The sequence below is a fragment of the Cyanidioschyzon merolae genome, chromosome 20, assembly GCF_000091205.1.
Source record: "Cyanidioschyzon merolae strain 10D DNA, chromosome 20, complete genome".
Lineage (NCBI taxonomy): Eukaryota > Rhodophyta > Bangiophyceae > Cyanidiales > Cyanidiaceae > Cyanidioschyzon > Cyanidioschyzon merolae.
The window spans coordinates 310,385-329,947 of NC_010146.1; the positions used below are offsets into that span (position 1 = coordinate 310,385).

At 54.4% G+C, this 19,563-nt stretch overlaps 6 protein-coding genes across 6 annotated transcripts; 3 read left to right on the forward strand and 3 right to left on the reverse strand.

Moving 5' to 3' along the window:
• Positions 1-312: 312 nt before the first annotated feature.
• Positions 313-3,069, forward strand: CYME_CMT116C (hypothetical protein; the record flags this gene model as incomplete). Its single annotated transcript, XM_005539107.1, has 1 exon — positions 313-3,069. The coding sequence occupies one exon, from the start codon at positions 313-315 to the stop codon at positions 3,067-3,069; it is 2,757 nt and encodes a 918-aa protein (XP_005539164.1).
• A 2,014-nt stretch (positions 3,070-5,083) lies between these two features.
• Positions 5,084-6,145, reverse strand: CYME_CMT117C (probable hydroxyacylglutathione hydrolase, cytoplasmic; the record flags this gene model as incomplete). Its single annotated transcript, XM_005539108.1, has 1 exon — positions 5,084-6,145. One exon carries the CDS (start codon positions 6,143-6,145, stop codon positions 5,084-5,086), a length of 1,062 nt encoding a protein of 353 aa, XP_005539165.1.
• Positions 6,146-7,658: 1,513 nt separating this feature from the next.
• CYME_CMT118C (similar to bacterial peptide chain release factor) lies at positions 7,659-8,276 on the forward strand (the record flags this gene model as incomplete). Its single annotated transcript, XM_005539109.1, has 1 exon — positions 7,659-8,276. One exon carries the CDS (start codon positions 7,659-7,661, stop codon positions 8,274-8,276), a length of 618 nt encoding a protein of 205 aa, XP_005539166.1.
• A 1,156-nt stretch (positions 8,277-9,432) lies between these two features.
• On the forward strand, positions 9,433-11,553 carry CYME_CMT119C (inorganic pyrophosphatase fused with fructose-1,6-bisphosphatase; the record flags this gene model as incomplete). The annotated part of the gene is made up of 1 exon (XM_005539110.1): positions 9,433-11,553. One exon carries the CDS (start codon positions 9,433-9,435, stop codon positions 11,551-11,553), a length of 2,121 nt encoding a protein of 706 aa, XP_005539167.1.
• Positions 11,554-11,996: 443 nt separating this feature from the next.
• On the reverse strand, positions 11,997-15,185 carry CYME_CMT120C (ABC transporter, LktB-related; the record flags this gene model as incomplete). The annotated part of the gene is made up of 1 exon (XM_005539111.1): positions 11,997-15,185. One exon carries the CDS (start codon positions 15,183-15,185, stop codon positions 11,997-11,999), a length of 3,189 nt encoding a protein of 1,062 aa, XP_005539168.1.
• A 2,523-nt stretch (positions 15,186-17,708) lies between these two features.
• Positions 17,709-18,920, reverse strand: CYME_CMT121C (similar to sphingosine kinase; the record flags this gene model as incomplete). The annotated part of the gene is made up of 1 exon (XM_005539112.1): positions 17,709-18,920. One exon carries the CDS (start codon positions 18,918-18,920, stop codon positions 17,709-17,711), a length of 1,212 nt encoding a protein of 403 aa, XP_005539169.1.
• Positions 18,921-19,563: the final 643 nt, after the last annotated feature.

Sequence of the window (19,563 nt, forward strand, 5' to 3'; positions counted from 1 at the left end):
TACTTCCTATACAGGAATCGAAGCCGCAGGCACCGGATCGGACCTGATGTGCTCACTGCAAGAAGCACAAGGTACCGCACTACCTACATGCTTACAACCTGCATCGTAATCTCTTGAGCTCTGGAACTGATACAGACGCTTGCCTTAAAGAGTTAGCGTTGGCTCACGAGTGAGACTCGCACTGCATCGCACTGTGCGTATACCAGTGGTCAACGACCTTGCACCAACCGCAAAACGCTGGTTCGGAGTACTCGGTGAACACTTGGGACAACGTTGTCTAACTGCACTCGGCGATAAGAAAAGCTTCTCTGGATGCTGGCAGAGGGCGTCACGAAAGGACTCACTGCCTCGGCGGTGGTGACGCTTGCCGAGTTTCGGCACTGTCTGCTGCAGGTCTTTCCAGCAGCGGAACGCCCGCAGCTGCTTGGCCTTGCTGTGGGCGTTGCCCCACGTGACTCGAAGAGTCTAGCTCTAGCGCTTTTAGGAAAAGCGTGGGCGCAGCAGCACGGTAAGCGTTTCGCAGCGATCTGGGTGCCCGAGGACGCCAACGAGGCCGAGGGATTCCAATGGTTCACACAGCTCGGTCGACTAGGCCTGGTTGTGGAGAAGGCAGCAGTCGCTATCCATGGACATCAATGGAGCAATGCTCGATCAGATTCGCTCTCGGTCTGTTCGTCTCCGGAACGACATGTGCAGGTACGAAAGATGCCAGTTCTGAACGCCTGCAAAGGTACGAAGGACGCGGAACGATTGCACGCCAAACCGGAAACCGATGAACCGGGGCGAGCGCACCCTGCCCAGGCGACTGCAGCTTCGGTGAGAGGACAGACGCCATCGGCTGCATTTGCAGGTCGTTTGCCCGCGTTAGACGAATACAGTGAACAAGGTGCATCCCGGAAGCTGCCCAGAGGAGCCCTGTGGGAGAGGCGACAACAACGCCTTCGCATTCTCTGCGCAGAAGCGCTTGAACGGGATCTAGGCTTGGTAGCCTTAGGACATTGTTTGGATGACCAGGTCTCTATTTTAGTGCATCGTATGCGCCACGGCGGCTTTCTCGATGGACTGAGTGCACTCGCGCCGGCCCAGGACCCGGTCGACCTACCGCTGCGGGTTCCGAGAATTGTTCGTCCATTTTGGCATCTATCCGAATTTCGACTCGTGGAGACGTGTCGAGCGGCAGGACTCGTTGAAGCGACTGGACGAGGGGACACTGCGGCTGTAGTCGTTTACAATGCTTCTGGACTGCGTGCTGCACGTAGCAAGGAAACCTCGGGTCCGTCTCGAGTTGGTAGCCCCGAGAGTACGCGCCCGATATCTGCGGAGACCTTTGCCGACCCAGCAATCGAGATGTTTCGTGCGCGGAACGCTGCCTCGAATGAACCTGTATCAACAACAACGGATAACTGTTGCGCCTCTCAAGGTCGTCCGGAGGCTACTTCAATCAAGCCTACCACTTCCTCCCCAAGTGATGTGCAACGCTCACCTGTTGCAGCGCTCATGGGCACTGCGTGTAGCGCTCCAGCGCCTGTGAATATCGAGCCGATCGAGAATGCCCGCACGAAAGGCGCAGCAGTAGCGTTGTCTGGTAGCTCGCGGCAGGTCGTTGCTGCGGCACCTGCAGCAGCGCATCCTGCATCGGAGAGTTCGGTACTGGACGAGCACGCCACCGCTTCAAGGCACCTGTACTTGGCGCCAGTGATCAAGGCACTGCGGAAACATGAGCAGCTTTTGGATGAAGAAGCCGACCAGCTCCTCCTACAATGCGTCGAATTTTCCTCACCTCTGGGGTACCTGGTGATTCGGCCCGCAAAGCTGGCAGAGCACGCCCTCACCAAGGCAGTTGGGTTGCGCGCTCTACTGCGTATTCTCCAGTACGTGGGTGCGCACCAGCGTGCCAATCGCACGGAGGCGCTGGAGCGGCTCTACGAGGACATCACAGCACCCGCTACCAAGATGAGTGGACGCACCCTCATGGGATGTCTGCTGAAACCCCAGAACTCGCTCAACCGCATTGGGGCTTTTTTGCACAAGGTACGATGGCGGCAATCAACAGCAGGAATTCCAGATCAGCTGGGTGCCTTGCAGGCCGATCAAACATTTTATCTGAAACAGGCAGCTGATGCACACGAGGGCAAGGACCCGTCTCTGCAGTACTGGCATGAGGCTTGTGGTAATCATAGCGACCTCGCTGGAGAAGCGGGCGATGCGGAGCACCCGAGCGACGCCTTGGGGGCAGCGACGCATGCCAGCACACCTGCTGCACTGCGGAAACACCGAGGTCGCGCTGAGAAGAGCCACATGAATGCGCGTGTTCGCGAGCAGCACGACCAGAGTCGGTGCCGCTTCGTCACCAAAGCGGCAGATGCTAGCGATCCCGCCTCAAATAACAAACTAGGCTGGTATCCGCGATTCGTTGTTTGCCGAGAGCCCGCCTCTAGTGCTGGGCGTTCATACGAGTGGATGCCGTTGGGTCGATGCATTCTCTGGGATCGGCGGTTCATCATACGAATCGAGCGTCACGAAGCTAGTCATAGTGGCACAACGAGGGGCAAATCCTCTCCGCAAACCCCTCCTGACGTTTTGACCGGATTCGAGGGATCGTTCTCGGTGGAGAAGAAGAAGCAGGCGGACGTCTGTGAGGTCTATTCGCTCGCCACAGAGGCGCTGCGAACGACGATTTCGACGAGTGCCACTGGCGGTTGGGGCGCAGCAGACCAGGTCGGCAACCTGGCTCCAGCTGCGCTGCCCCCAGCATCCGAACGTGGCAAGCACTGGTTCCGTGTTCGACAGATGACGCTGCACGACTGGACGCAGGTGACAGCGTGGCGTCCCCGGTTGAAATGGACCTTTGTGCCGTACGTTTGTCGCTTAGCATTGCCGGTGTTTGACGATGGACGAAACCTCATCGCCGTACCGCATTTTGGCTTCAATCGTCGACCGGATCTGCGATTTACCGTCCTGTTCGCAACTGCGAATCGTACGCTCCCTCCCGAGCTTGATCGTACCATCGGGCAGGGCATTGGTGCAGAGTCACTGCTTGTCGACGAGAATCCTGGGCATGGCTTCTGAAAGCGATCATCTCGGTGCCGGTTGTTTACGGATGTAGAATTCGGAGAGAGCGCGAGGAGCTCAGCGTTAACCGCGATTCTGGATAGCTCTCGAAGCTACGCATCTCACAAAGAGTTTTCCGTGGAAGTAAACCGACGGTTGCGAGTTTCCCAGTAAGAAATGGTGCTTGGAACAGTCGACTCGTTCGCAGGGCACGCTGGCGGTGAAGCGTATCTGAACGTTGCGACCGATTAGCCGCAATGTTATATCGTAAAAGACTGAAACGGAAACCGAGTGGCGAATGCGAACTCCGACAGGTAGCTCTCGAATGCGTATGTTTGTATATCCAGTTCAGAATAAAACGGAATGGGTCTCTGTATCGGATCGGTATGTACATGCTAAAATTGTGGTCGCTTCTCCGTGCTATCAGCACCAGACGTTGAGAGGTTTCTCTCTGGCTGCTCCATTGTCTTTTGCCTCCTGTATCCGGCTTTCAATCCGACTGTCTCTCCTGCGCCTCCATTTTCGGTTTCATCCGTCGAAGGTTGTCGATGGTGGTGTTCAAGTCCTGATTCCGCAGCTTTAGGCTCCTGTCAGGCATTTGATGCACAGGCGCAAGTTGCGATCGTTGCTTCACTTCCCGTGCTCATCTTGTTTATACGCAGCGTCTTTAAGCCCTTCGCACCGCTTTCATGATTATTCTCAGGCGCCCTGCATGTATCCAGAACTTTAACTCATCAGGGATGCTGCGCGGTGGAGCGTGAACACACGCCACTTCGCTCAGTGCATGCCCTTGACGGGAGCGGATGATACCGTGGAATTCCTTTGCTCGGTTTCGGCGCCTGGAGCCTTCGACTTCCAAAACGCACTTTTTCTGAACGCTTTCCTGAACGAGTACTGAATCCGCTGGACAAGCAAGTCCAAGATGTTCCATTCGATCGTGGATTTCCGGAGCGCAATGCTTCCCAGGATGACTCAGGAGCCAGAGAGACCGTTGAGGCTGCAATACATGTCGAGAAACGCCGACCCGTCTAGGCTCCCTTCATGCACAGCGGTGACGCATGCCGCAGTCGAAGCTATCGCTGTGATAACGCAAGCCCGATTCCAAGACCCTTTCTCCCGTGCAATCAGAAGAGACGGGTCCCTTTGGTACCATATCGAATGAGAGGTACCATGCCGATTTGGAATTCGGTTTCACCAGTTGCCATACGGGAGACGTGGATTCGTCTGTGGAACGGGGCATCGATTATTTGACGTGACAAGCACAGTGAACACCCGGCATGCGCTTGTGAACAAGTCATCACGGGCGGCGTGGCGTATGTTTCCTCGTGCATCCACTGGAGAGCATTGCTGCGCCCATGAGCTTCCTTGAAACAGAGAGATCCAAATCTTGAAGCAAGCGAGATTTCAGTACGCGACACATAACGAATGGAGAAGCGTGGAGATTTGTCCATATGCGTTGGATTCTGATAACGCATATTTTACGAAAGCTTGTTCGTAGGCGAGATGGATCATCCAGGTTGCTGTATTCTAACGAATTCCGGGTAAGGGAATCCAGGGATGCACTCCAGGAAAACAACATATGAATCCGTTAGCTTTTGTTGCTGGATTCCGAATGTTGACGTTGTACATGTGAACGAATGTCGAAGAGTCGCAAGTCAAGAGCAGAGCGAGCACTGAAGCGTCCCGTTTTTATCGGACACTAGTGCGGACAAAGCTTCTACTTCTCAACAATTGCTGCGCTTTTTCGATCGATAACCCAAGCAACTCGATGGTTTACAGGTACTTGGTCGTGGTCTGGCTCCCGGCCCCCGGTAGAGAGTGACGCTCACCAAACAATACGCTAACGTGCTGCGCATGTTCAGCTGACGAGACGGCTTTTACGACATGATCTGTGATCTAATGTCTATGCGATACTCCGATGCGCATCCTCTACGCCGCTGCACCAACAGGGAAAGCAGGCTCGCGTCTCAGCAACACACACAGCTCCAGTTCAGAAAGCGACAAGCCTCATGTCGCATAGCGTGCAATTGGCTCAGCCCCGAAACCGATTCTTTCGCTCCCGCAGCTCCGTCATCCACTGGGCGTCCGCTGCACGCAAGAAGACATTCCATTGCTGTTCGCCGCCAACAGTAGAGGGAATCGTCGCCTTGTTTTCTGCTCGCAGCCGCTCCGCCTCCTTGAGCTTGTTTCGGATGGACTCGTTGTTTGGTTCTACCGTCAGAGCGAATGCGAGATTCGCCACCGTGTACTCGTGGCCGCAAAATACGTAGGTCTCTGGTGGTAAGGCTTTCAGTTTCTGCATAGCCTGCAACATATGAGCACCAGTTCCTTCGAAAAATCTACCGCATCCGCCGATAAACAACGTATCGCCAGTGAACACTAGACCTGGAGCATCGCGTGGCGCTTCCGTATCCCGAACGTAGTAACAGACATGACCCCGGGTGTGGCATGGTGTCGCCAGAACCTTCACTTGCAGACGGCTCTGCGCGATGCGAAACTCATCCCCGTCGTGAACCGGCACCGTGCAGGCAGGGATTTCATCAGTCGCGCTACCGTAGATGACAAGACCTGGAAAACGACGAGCAAGCTCGCTGTTTCCTCCAGCGTGATCCCAGTGCTTGTGCGTGGTCAGCACGTGAGTGGGCTGTCGAACCGCGAGGCGCGCGTGAAGCTGTTCGAGGAACGTGTCTGGGTCTGCCGGATCGACTGCCACAATAACACGGCTGGGTCCGTGCTGGCTCTCGTCCAGAAGAACGTAACTGTAGTTATCTTGAAAGAGCGGGAACGCCTCGACCCTCAGACAGGTTCCAGGTATACGCACGCTGGTATCCGCGACTTTCCACGTATTGAGCATGGAGATAGGGAGACTCGACGCTCGCCGAGTTGGTCGGAGTACTGCTTCCGACGGTTTACCGCCGCACTCTGGAAAAACGTGACGACCGGGACGAGCAAGAGCAACCGGGCGCTGTTCACAACAAACCAAAGCGCTGTGGTGATACCGCGAACGCAGCACACGGTTGCACTGAGAACTCAGTGTAACGAAACGATGTTCGTGCCTAGTTGCGGGTATCCAGGACAGGCACAGGAAGCGCATGTACGCCGCACTGACTGCTGATCAAAACGCCTCACCCAGTGCGCTTCGACGCAGCTGCCACAGACAGAGCCGCAAGCAAACAACGCAGACGATACTTCCAGTTCAGAGAGCGGGTCAAAGACAAGTCGTACCGGATAGACGCCGGTTTTCGGAGCGGAGTGCACAATGAGACTCCGGGTTGCCCCAAGTGCTGGTAGGGAAACAGGTGCGGCGCCCGTCCTTTCGGGGAAAAACTGCACCCTCGACGAGTGAGAAACGCCCAGTACGTTCCGAACTGCTGCTAGGCGTTTTCGAGTTTTTGACGCTTTGGAACCTACGCCCGAACAGAGCTCTGCAACACGTTGACAACGTAGACGCTGAACGTATCGAGATACGGAGCGTTTCTCCGCAAACTGCCAGAAGCGCTTGCCCAAGGCCGGTGCGTAGCCGTCGGTGCGCATCGCGCTGGCCACGCGGCTGGTGTACCTTTCGTGGAAGCGTTTTGCCAACGACCAAAAAAATGCGTTTGTGTTTGCTTGTTTTATTTTGGGGATGAAATAGAGTATGTTGAATTTCATGAAATTTACGTGTCGCTTATGTAGGTAAAGTATCAGTTACTGTTACCCCGGCTCGTGCGATGATACGACTTCGTTCTGAGTCAGGGCCCCCGAATATTGTACCGATTTTTTGAGTGACAGCATTTGTCTCCATATACCGACATCTGCATGGAATGATGGGCTTGATCGGGTGTGGATCAAGATAGTCGCAGACCGGGGCAAGCGCTCCGCTTTACAGGCGCCGGAGAGCTCGGAAGCGCATACCACTGAACCACGGCACCCTTGCTCCATGTTTGGTGCTCGAGCGCGCTTTCTGTATACTTCGACGATTGACGAGCGCGACGGTGCAACCGGTATCGGAGAGTCAAAGTCTGAAAAGCGAAGACCCTGTAACCTACGTTATAGTTCACAAGTTGAGGTTCGCGACATCCAGTAACGGAGCTGGAACCCCATCGTCGTGCACTCTACACTTGACGAGAACGAAACGATGCTTCTACCGCTACATCCTGTGCATGTTCGCGAGTCATCCGCGGTGACGACCTGCACAGTGACGCTTCACGCGCGCGCCCTCGAAGAGCATCGCGAGAACTGATCATCAGTTGCAGGAGTAATGTCTGAGAGAATAACACAAAGTCGAGACTTTTGTTGGACGCGCCCGGTGATACGCTTCTCTCAGTACACCGTTACTCTGAAGATGCATTTTGAAGGGGTCGGAAACCAGCACAGGGAAGATAAAGATCCGTTTCAATCAGAGAATTGTAGCCTTTTGCAGCTTCGGCTCAGGCGCTTCTTTTGAGGCTGCCGCTGGAACGCGCTGTGGAGGCATCACAGCGCGTTCCAGCGGCAGCATCCCGACCGGCTCCATATTGCCACGCAGGCATATATCCAATGGTTGCACGTTTACTGAACTTCGGATGTCACAAGCGTGAGCGCCGCTGGACTTGACTTTTGGTGTGCGAGGATTGCGTCACGAGTTGATGCAAGCGGTGCGACTGATCCAACGTACTTTTTGCGGCGTGCTGCAGAGACCGGCTGCGCTGTTATGCGCTCCTGCAACGCTCCGCCCGGTCAGCAAGCCGCTGCTCGTGCAAGGCACCTGGACACTGCCGACCAAGTCGGATGTTTACCAGACCGCGTTGGCGAAGCTGTACGCTGCCCGCGTGTGGGCAACGATACCACGGGCGTGGTACGCAACAAGCGTGGACAGCGACGAGAAGACGCTGGAGCGACTGCGGGAGCGGCAGGCGGTATTGGAAGGTGCTCGCGTCGAGCTCAACGAAGCCGACCTCGAGGAGACCTTTGTGAAAGGCGGCGGCCCTGGTGGCCAGAAAGTGAACAAGACATCTTCGTGTGTAATACTGCGACATACTCCTACTGGAATAGTCATTCGCTGTCAAGCGTTTCGGTCCCAGTTCCAGAATAGACAGGAGGCCCGCCGCCTTCTCGCGCGAAAACTCGATCTGCAGCTGCGGGGAGAGGCTTCCCAGGTTTCTCAGGAAATCGCCCGCATACGTGCAAGAAAGCGGAAACGGCAGCAACGGGTCATGAAAAAATATTTCAAGAGTCGGTCCGATCAAGCTCGACTTGATTCGTGAAAGTCGTTGGCTGGCGCTTGAGAGGAACCGCGCTCGGCGGAAGGCTTTTGCTCGTTTTTGTGGCGAGCATTGACAGCGATGGGACATTTGCTGGTTTTTTCACACGGATACTTTCGTTTTCCTGTGCCCGGCGCTAGTTGTCGCAGCAGGTCCTGAGGCCCCTGCGACGGGACGTACTGGAGAATGCGCAAGCGCCTTGAGAACAGTTTGGTGCGTTGGCGAAGCGCAGGCTTTCAGAGATGTCGGTATGGAATGCCCAGCACCACGGAGATGTAATGGTCTCAACATGTCACCTTTTCTGGTAGAGAGAGGGTATACGATGTGAGGTCACAGTATATGGAGCAAATTTGACGCTCCGGAAAACCCGCATTTTCGACCCCGAAGAACCGAGCGATAGACACTCCACAGCTCAGTGTCGAGACGATTCCGAGACTGTTCTGGATCTTTATGGCTTTGCCCCTAGACCATCACGGTTATCATTGCAGAGTGAGACGCGATCGAGTTCGGTAATAGGGCGACGTCTTCACTGCGATTGTAGGTCAGTGCGACCATGAGCCTAAATCACCATCACCATCATCATCTTCTTCTTCCTCGCTATCGTTGTCGAGCGAGGCGCAATGGTGCTCGTCGCTCGCCACTGGATATCGAAGTATCTCTTCAGCAACAGTCGAACCGCGGGTGTTGCTGGCATACTGCTGGCTCATTGGCGAACACGCCGACAGAGAAATGCACCCGTGAACCGTTTACCATGGAGCCCTTCGACTGAGTGCAGTGCTTTCCAGCGGTATGCGTGTATCCTCATCGCACATTACCCTTTCGTTTATTCTCATACTTTACCGTGTATGAAGCCTACGAGATGCTTGCGATCATGCTCACCGGCTTTATCACCATATGGTCGATGGAACCCGACCCCGAAATCGCTGCCGCTCAAGGAAACCTGCCAGGGCAGAGATCGCGCTGCGTCTGTCGATGCAGCAGCCGACTTTGCGGCCTGGGACATTGCGTGCGCATGGGAAGGTATGTATATTTTTATCCATAAAAATACATCAATGTTCCGTACGATGGGGCTCAAGCGGAGACGCGCGGAGCGCCGCCCGAAAGACGCCTTCAGTTCGTATCGGTTGTTGTGTGCGAGAGCGCGTGGCTCCGTTTCCCCATGGAGCGGAACGGAAGCTATACACACCAGCGTGCTCACTCAGAACGAAACTTTTCCAGCGATGACGAGGGACCCGTTCAGAACGAGTCAGTTCCGCCGCCCAGTGCCTACAGCACCGTCGAAGTTGTGAGCGAGCGCAACGCTGACGAGCGGCGCCTCTACTTCACCCTCCACGATCACGGCTTTATAAGTGCGCTCCACGACATACCGCTCTACGTTGACCGAGAGAAGGGTATTTTAAATATGGTCGTTGAAATACCCCGCTGGACGAATGCCAAGTTTGAGCTGCGGACGCGACTTCCCTTGGCGCCTATCATGCAAGACGAGAAGAAGGGAAAGTTACGGTTTGTGCAGAACGTCTACCCATACAAAGGGTATATCTGGAACTATGGATGCTTTCCGCAGACATGGGAGGATCCAGAGCAAGTCCATATGGAGACGGGTGCCCTTGGTGATGGCGACCCGCTCGATGTCTGTGAGATCGGCCAGCATATCGCACAGATCGGTTCGATCAAGCAGGTGAAGGTGCTCGGCGTGCTGGGTATGATCGACGAGGGAGAAATGGATTGGAAAGTTCTGGTGATGGATGTGCGAGACCCCAACGCCGACAACTTGAATGATGTTGACGATTTGTATCGCACAATTCCTGGTTTGGTGCACGCTACGTTTTCCTGGTTCCGCACATACAAGGTGCCCGATGGCAAGGAGGAGAATAAGTTTGCTTTTCGCGAACGCGTACAGAGCCGCCAATACGCCCTTGAAATTGTCGAGGAGTGCCACAGAAGCTGGCAGCGACTTGTGTACGGAAAGGTGAAACACAGCAACCACCACTGTTCGAATACAACGCTGACTGATACACCACTCTACATGCCACCTGAAGAGGCAGCGTCCGTGGTCGAGCAGGTTCGCACGGAACTGAGCGCAACCACCGAGAACACCGGGGATGCGGGAATGAAACATGGTGCTCTTGCGACACGATCTCTGCGACCACTTCATCGTGAGGCCTCGATCAGTCAGCTGGAAAAATTCCACATGCCTGATTTCGCCCAGGAACTCACCAACGAATTCAATCAGCACGAGCGGTCTCTCTTCCAGGCGCCTTCGGAGACGATCAAGCACTTTCTGACGGAGCAACAGCGACAATATCCACACGGTAGTTCAGAGCTCTCGCTCCTCATCACCGAATATGGAACAGCAGCGAAGATCATCGCCTCGAACATCCGCGATCAACCGGAGGCACCATTTGAGTACATGCGACAAAACGCCGATCGACAGCTGCATACCGCGCTGGCGACTTCAGGCTTCTGTTGCATGATCTATTCAGCGCAAACCGGGCAAATGATGCCCTTGGACCTGGACGCTGGCATTGGCAACTATGTCGTGGTCTACACTGCACTCGTTGGTGAAGTCGGCGGCACGCTGGGCAGCCTTTTTTCAGTTTATTATCGCAAATCTTACTCGGGTCGCGAGGGAGATACTGCTGATCTGTTGCAGCGAATTGGATACGAGCAGGTAGCAGCTGGGTATGCACTGTACTCTTCGTCTGTGCATCTGGTGATTAGCACAGGTCTTGGCGCGCATATCTTCTTTCTGGATGATATCAGCGGGCACTTTGTACTGCGACAGAAGTTTGTGCAGATTCCACCCCGAGGTCGTGTCTATTCAGTAGACATATCGAGTTTACCAAAAGCGATTGAGGGCGTGCGCCGCTATCTCGCCCAGCTGGAGTCCTCGAATGCGTCCCGTGAAACGAAACATACAGCGCTGATGGACGGACCAGCACCTGGCAAAATCTTTCGTTACGAACACAATGTGGTGGGCAATTTTCACCGGATTCTGCGGCACGGTGGTATCTTGCTGATGCCGGGACCACGGACCAACGCTTTGGCAGACTTTTTGGGTGTTGCGGCGCCGCTTGCGTTCTTGGCGCGTCAAGCAGGCGGCAAAGCGAGTGTGGGTAAGCGCCCAGTCTTGGAGCTGAGTGCCTGGACCCTGGATATGCGCGTTCCGCTCTTCATTGGCAGTATGAGCGATGTGAGTGATCTGGAGGTGTGCATTCTCGGACATCCGGTTCCGGAACGCTCCATCGTTACCGCTTCAGAGACTGTCTCATATACGTGAAGCGTCGTAAACGAACTTTGCATCCAAGCAACGCGTGCGCACATCATGATCGATTCGGTATAGGAGCGTGAGAGAAACCACAAAACACTTTTGGACGGCAGCGCGTGTGGACGAGTCTTGTCAGCGCTTATCCAATGGTTCAGTGGATTCATCTGTGGAAGCACACGATCCAGAAACGATTCGCCGCGGCGAAGTGCTCGCTGACCTCGCATTTGACAAAGCAATTTCGTCTTTTCTTTGAATCCAATACGCAATGTTTACGAGCCGTGCAATGATCCGAATGGCAACACCAACGGCGCCTCGGCGGTAGACGCAGTTGGCAGAGATCTCGTCACGAATGCGTCGCTGCACGCTCGTAGCCCGGGATATCGTGGCACTTGTCGTTGTCTCTCGAGGTGCCCGGAGATCGAAAGTGTCCACCATGACGAAACACTGGGTTGCATTCACGATGTACCCGCTCCATCGCGACCGCTGTCATCAGCGATACCTCCGGTCACATCGTCATCATCGTCAAGAGTCAGGTTGCCGAGGTCTACCTCGCGCGCCATGCTTGCCCGAGCTATTTGCGCATAGATGCCATGAGCGCGCTCCATGAGTACGTAATGGGGTCCTTGCTCGACGACGTGTCCACTTTCGATGACACTAATCATGTCGGCAAAGTAGAGACTCTCGACGAGGTCGGCACGCAGCACGAAAACGACAGTGCGACCCGTGCAGATCGCTTTCAGGTCCAGTGCGACACCGTTCACCGTCATATCGAGCAACGCCGCGTAACTCTCCGAGTCCAACAGAAGCATACTCGGATTACGGAGAAGGACGCGTGCAATGCCCAGCGCCTGCAACTGCGACGACGTGAAAAGCGCCTGTGCCGTTCTCGCTGATGGAACCATGGTCTGGTATCCGTTCGCAAGACGTAGAATCACCTCATGCATACCGACTAACGAGGCCGCACGGCGTACTTCCGCAAAGCATGTCCCAGTAGCACCAAAAGCGATGTTCTCGAAAACAGTCAGGCCGGCAATGAGACGGCTACCACGCCAGGGCACCAAGCCTATGGCAGCCGTCAGGGCCGCAGATGTGTAATCCTGCATCGGGTGCTCGCCAAGCATGATCCTGCCGCTGTCGGGGCGGCGCTTACCCGAAAGTAGCTCCAAAAGCAGTCGCTCCTCGCGTCGTTTCCGTAGAATGATACAATGGATCTGGTGATGTTCGATGGTGAGGTTCAGACTATGAAACACGTACTGCGCATAACGGCTGCCGATACCATGCCGCGGGACCTTAGGATCGAGCGTATATGACTCCGCAAAAGAGCCGAACGGGGTTCCTGGGGACTGTGCGGAGGCGGGTGCGCTCCCGCTACGGCCACTGGTGGTTGACGAGACGCCGCGATCCTCTTCAAGAGGCGATGCGGTGGATGAGGCTTTCGATGCCCAGTCCTCAGGATCGTCCTTGACCGAGACATTATCGAAAACAACGCGTACGCAGCGGTCGTCGACGCGCAAAACAGTTCCCAATCCTGCCTGACTAGCATCAACGATATCGAGCACGAAATCCAGGTACGCATAGAGGTTCTGGCGTGCGTGCGAGTAACGCACCAGATTCTCCGTCATTCGAAGCAAGCTGATAATAAGCATGATGGCGAACAGAATGGCGGTTACTAGACGGCCGCTTGAGCGATGCTTCGTTCTGGCAAGATGCCCGCCAATATAAATACCCAATACCGCGAAAATAGCGAGCACGAGGCCAAACGTCAGACCGCGTAGCAAGGACTGCAAGAGGTTCAGCCGCGCATCATGTTCACGTTCCACATCCGTAAACTCGTAAAGCCGTTGGAACTCCTTCTGGAACTGTTCTAGATAGACGACGTTCGGCAGCGCAGCTCGGGACAGTTGCAGAAACTCACGAGCTTTCCGTGCTGCTTCTTCGTACCGCTGCTGGGCCCTGCGTGTAACGAACAGCTGGAGCATGCCCAGACCAGCAAGAATGGGCGTCGTGCCCAGAAGCACCAAAGTCAGAAACCAACTTTCAATGATACCGAAAATAAAGCTGCTGATAGCCTGCGCTGCGTACAAAGCGACACTCGACAGGTGCTCCACAGCGTCCAATACAAGTAGCTCCATTCGATCCAGTGTGTTCTGTTCGAAGAGCCAGCGATCGAGTCGATCCGTGCCGACACCCGTTGTCAAAAGAAGCGCAGCAAACGACCAGAGACGGAGTCGGTAACGGACACGGCGACCAATCGTACCAAGCGAGCGACTCTGCCAGAGAACTACAAACGCAGCGGCACCGCTGATCACCCCGAATCCGATAAGGTAGCGATGAATGCTCGACACTGGGTTTCCAGCGATCACACCGTAAAAGATCTGTGCCCAGTAATTCACGACGTGCCCGAAAAGGAACAGATACGCGGGAAAAATAACGCCAGATGCAAGGGCTGCCAACAACCCACCGACTGTCAACAGAGGTGCATTGAGGAGCCACTGACGCGGTGATAAGAGGTTCGCGATACTCTTCAGTTCTGCTAGATTGCGCTCAACGGTGTCCGAATCCACGGAGCACGCACAGAGCGAAAATCCACAACACTGGAAGAGACCGCATCGGCGATTCCAGAGGGGTGGCAACGCTGCACTCATCGCAGGTTCGTCGGCAGAATCTCCATTCGCATCATGCTGAGGTAAAGACTCTTCTGCACACTGTTTGGTGGCAGTCGAACTGGAACCAAGCGCCTTCTTCATCGATTCCGCCAGGGTGCGCGCGTACAGCGAGCCATCCGGGTAGATCCCGTAGACAAGCATCGCATAATAATCCATAAAAAATTCGCCGTGATCCGGCGAACTTCGCAACTTCTTGTTGAACACGTGTCTGAGGGCCTTGAACTTACCAAAGCCCCGCATGGAATCACCAGCTGGAAGCGACGTGGAAGCTTGCGCATCGCCTGGATATCGGCCAGCGGGCCCTGCAGAGCCAAAAGACGGCGATGTTTTGGGAAAGGCAGCCTGCATCCCCTGACGTGCTGCAGCTAACTGTTTCCCCGATGGATGTGGACCCTGCGCAGGTTGCGCCCCCGCAATATCGTCAACTGTAATCGCCACTGCGTCTTGGTCAACCAAACTCCGATTCATGGCGGCTTGAAAGGTCCCGTGTACAGCGTCGCTCGCTGTGGCAGGCGGCGTACTCTTGTTGAGATACTTGCGTGGAACGTAGGTTGGCGGCTCGTCTTCAGACGATGCGGAAGACAACGCCGAAGACGAGAGGTGTCCCGCCGAGCCTGTGTCCCCTGTATGAGCACCTGCGACAACGTTGTTTGCGGAAATAAGGCCAGTTCGAGGCGCGCTTTCAGACTGCGCACTGCCGCCGTCTGCAGCTGCTGCCGCCGAAGCTGTGCCTGCGACAACGTGTCTCTCGTCCGTACCACTCTGAGCTGCTGAAGAGCCACTGCTCTCAACTATGCTGAGTGCATTCTCGACAGCACGACCTTGAACAACACCAGCGGGTTCCATAGGGTTTCCGTGGGTCTCGAGATTAGCAGCTGCGCCGCTTCGTGAGCTCCCAGTCGACCGGGTGCTCCCAGCTGCGTTTGGCCTAGTAATATCCTCCCGTCGCTCCCCTGGACCATTACGGTTCGCATCCATAAAGTATCCAGTTCCCTTGTACGGATTTCCCGTGACCTCCACTGGACAATAGCACAAGGGGAACCCAACAGAGCGTTGCGTTTGTTCGCAACCTGGTGCTGCGGCGAAGAAACCGCGAGTACGAATCTTCTTCATGGCGGTGATGTGGCGGCACTGGGCGCCTGCGGGCCATCGCGTAGCCTATGCATCTGTCGAGCGCCACGTCAACGGATCTCAAGATCGACGCTGATGCGCTGATACATATCGGAATTTGGACACGTGTGCTTCGCGGACCTCGTGTGTGCCTGCGTGCAACGTACATGAATCGGTACATTTCAGTTCGCAAGATCGACGCTGATGCGCTGATACATATCGGAATATGGACACGTGTGCTTCGCGGACCTCGTGTGTGCCTGCGTGCAACGTACATGAATCGGTACATTTCAGTTCGCAAGATTGACGCTGATGCGCTGATACATATCGGAATATGGACACGTGTGCTTCGCGGACCTCGTGTGTGCCTGCGTGCAACGTACATGAATCGGTACATTTCAGTTCGCGAGATCGACGCTGATGCGCTGATACATATCGGAATATGGACACGTGTGCTTCGCGGACCTCGTGTGTGCCTGCGTGCAACGTACATGAATCGGTACATTTCAGTTCGCAAGATCGACGCTGATGCGCTGATACATATCGGAATATGGACACGTGTGCTTCGCGGACCTCGTGTGTGCCTGCGTGCAACGTACATGAATCGGTACATTTCAGTTCGCAAGATCGACGCTGATGCGCTGATACAAATCGGAATATGGACACGTGTGCTTCGCGGACCTCGTGTGTGCCTGCGTGCAACGTACATGAATCGGTACATTTCAGTTCGCGAGATCGACGCTGATGCGCTGATACATATCGGAATATGGACACGTGTGCTTCGCGGACCTCGTGTGTGCCTGCGTGCAACGTACATGAATCGGTAACGTTGCGTGATCCGATTGGAAACCTAAACTCGTTTCAGACCGGAAGCAGAACCGTTCGGGATGGAACAGCGTCAAAGTGTATTCTTCCATACCGCGGTTTTTATTTTTTTGAAATTGTATGCGTTCAGGAGAAATGATTCACGCAAAACGTTGTCATTTTGGGTGTCTCGTTCGATGCTGTCAAAAATAATACTTGAGGTCTTTACGTTCCAGAACATTGCCTGCAATTGCAATGCCATTAGGCGGTGTTTGGCGATATGGTTTGAACGCGGGCTTCCGTGCGCCCGCTGAAATCCCTAGGGCTTTGCTCGGGTCTTGCGCAGAGTGCTTGACAGCCAGCAAGTGGCATTGGATCACGCTGGGCTGTAGCCAGGGCGTTGGGTATACTCGAATCGAGGCACTTGTCTGTGGAGCAATGGATGATGTACGTTCTACGAAGCGTGAATAGATAGGGCGTCGTCCGCTGTTTCTGCTGGGGGATTCGTCCATTACCAAACAACAGCTAGAGGCTTGCCATGAAAACTCGCCCTTTGAATAGGGATTTGCGGCGCATCTAGATACCTCCTGTGCCAGTGTCGCTTCATGGTATCGCCTAGCATTCGATCAAGCCCTCCGTTACTCCAGCAATTGAAGCCCTCGAGAGGAGCAACGGTGAAACAGATGCAAAGTAAAGTATGCATCCATGCTACGCAGCGGATCCTGGTAGAATCACTGCATACAGGGGATTCGTACAGGAGAAGGACCGTTTTCGCATTAGTCCAATGATATAGAACAGGCCAGTCTTCAAGACGAGCATCTTAACCATCCTCGGTTGCGTTATCCGAGCGGAATAATTGCCTTCTACACAATCACTCATGACTGGGTCTGTGTTCACAGCACCTGCATGAATCGGGGTATAACCAATGAAGGAGATTCCCCACGATAGCGCACGACGCCGCGTTCGTGCCAGTACCACCATGCCATGAACACATGCTGATTACGCCATTTGCATCGCCAACTTCTCGTCGACAATAGAAACGCACGAGACTCGATGCACTTGTCCGCAATGCGGGCGACATCGCGTGCCTCAGAGATCCGTTTGCGATTGGCCGTTCAATATATATTTACAAAGATCCAGGCCGACTGTGTGGCGTGCAGACGGAGACAACAAAGCCACCGTGGATCGTCATCAGCCTACAATGCCACAGATTCGTGCACGATCCACCGTTTAATAAAAACGGAGATCGTCGACGTCTCGCAGCAAGCGCATGCGTTCGAGTTTTGCATGCAATCGTCAACGTCAATCTTCATGCAAGAGAAACTATTCGTCCGAATCACTGAGCAGAAGCTAATTGCCAGCGAATTCCATCCGTCACACGAGAGAGAGAACATCCGCATATGCTGTAGTACATTTTGCGTGAACGGAATCAAGGAACATCTGTTATTTCCAGTGGTTTGCAGCTTCGATGCGACGGCGACGACGACGACGACCACAACATCGCCTAGCACGACCCACCCATGCGTTCGAATCGTCCAAGCGAGGCCATTCGCCAGCATCCGAATCCTATGCTGCGCTTGTTTCCCGTCAGACACCAACAATCACTGGGACATGGTCGCCGCCCTGTTCAAGCACCACAGAGCGCGCTCGATGATACGCTTCTCCGTCGAGAGATACAAGTTGCGGTGGATCAAGCTTGATGCGTATCCACGAGCACTTGAAATATCGGCACGATTGATCGTGGATGTGCTGTCCTGACTCCAACTGGAACATGAACTGGGCCAGTCGGAGCCTTGATACACCGGCAGGCACCAACAGCACATCCATGCAGGCGTCGTGCGCGTTCGCCAACGGAGCGAACTGTGCCTGTGGCGAAGCGTGGGTAACGTTCATAATCACAATGAGCACATACTCGCGTTGTGCAATTGTTTCCGTGAGTTCATCTGCAGTTCGCCATCCCATTTCGGATTGCGAATCACGAATCACGTGGCGATACTCAATCGCAGCAGAGAAGACGCGCTTACGAAGAATATACCAGCCAGCTCCGATGTTGAAACGAATCTGTCCCAGGCAGCGCATCCGCTCCGTTCGGATGTCAAGGTCCGCCACCAAACCTATCGTCAGCGAAAGGAACGCATACCCATTGGAACGACCGTTCAAAGACGATCGCGAAGTCATACGTGACGACTCTGTGGAAACAGAGTCCGCCTCATCAGCCTCTTCACCGGAGTTGGAACGAGTTAGGAGCGGAGTGTTCTCGGAAGAGACAGCCTTTGGACGCCTCCTGAACCGCAGACAACCACAACAACGGCGCTCTCGATAAGACTCCGTTTCTTTCGCCCAGGATTTCGCAGAAACATCCGTAATCTCGTAGTGAAAGGCGTCTAGGCGCTCGCAAACCCCACAGAGCTCGCCACGTGACGTGCACTGGTGCAAGAGCGTCCCTATACGCCGGGCGGCCTCCAAAGCATCAACGACACCGAACGAAGCGGCGAGTCCGTTTCCCGTGCCCAGCGGAATGATACCCAAAGGTACTTCTGTTCCATACAAAACGTTTGCGACCTGGTGGAAAGTACCGTCACCACCGACACAGAGGACTGCCAGGGGCTCGCTCGGCGCAAACACGGCAGCTCGGGTTGGCAGGTCATCAGGAAACTGGGTCCAGAACTCCTCTATTTCTAGAGAAGGCTCGGCTGCAAGTAAAGTACGCTTGACCTCCTCCCAACGGCGTTTGACAGCTTGAAAATTCTTGCCCCCGCTCCTGCTGTTAATTACGACAAACAGGCGTTTCGTTACCATCGAAAAAGCAGACGGAGTTGCAATGACGGGCAGTGGTCAGTGCGAGTTTCGCGATTCCCGTACAGGAGCCAAATCAAAACGGTACACCAGAGTGCTCGCGCTGTTCCTGCCTTGAGCATTTTTTTCGAAGTTTTGTTTGATGTTCAGTCTCTATTCTTGAAGTGGAGTTATTGGTGAATGAAAGATTTATACTAGGGTCTAGGTTGGTCAACCGCTCGCTCGGAGTGAAACCTTCGACGTTTTGTTGCCTCTGAAATTTGTGACCTCATAGACGACACAATAAAGCGGAATTCAATTGAATATGGGTTCGTAAAATATCCGGTATCATTATCTAGTTCATACCTACAAACCTCCACGGTTCTGCTCCAGAGTTGTGTGTCGCATGCTCAAATGGCATATTCTTCAAGTTTTTCGAATACCCGCGTGCGTAGTTGTGTGTGTACGTTCATATGCGGTTGCCTATCAGTTTACGTGTGTGCACGCATGTGTACCCGCATTTGTTCATGTGCATGGATGTATATCCATAAAGGCGTGTGAGCGTCTTTATTCTTATGTGCGTATGAGTGTCTTTATGTGCATGGGCGTACGCGGATGCGTGTTCATGTGCATGTGTGTGTGTGTGTGGACGCGCCACTGTCGCCTC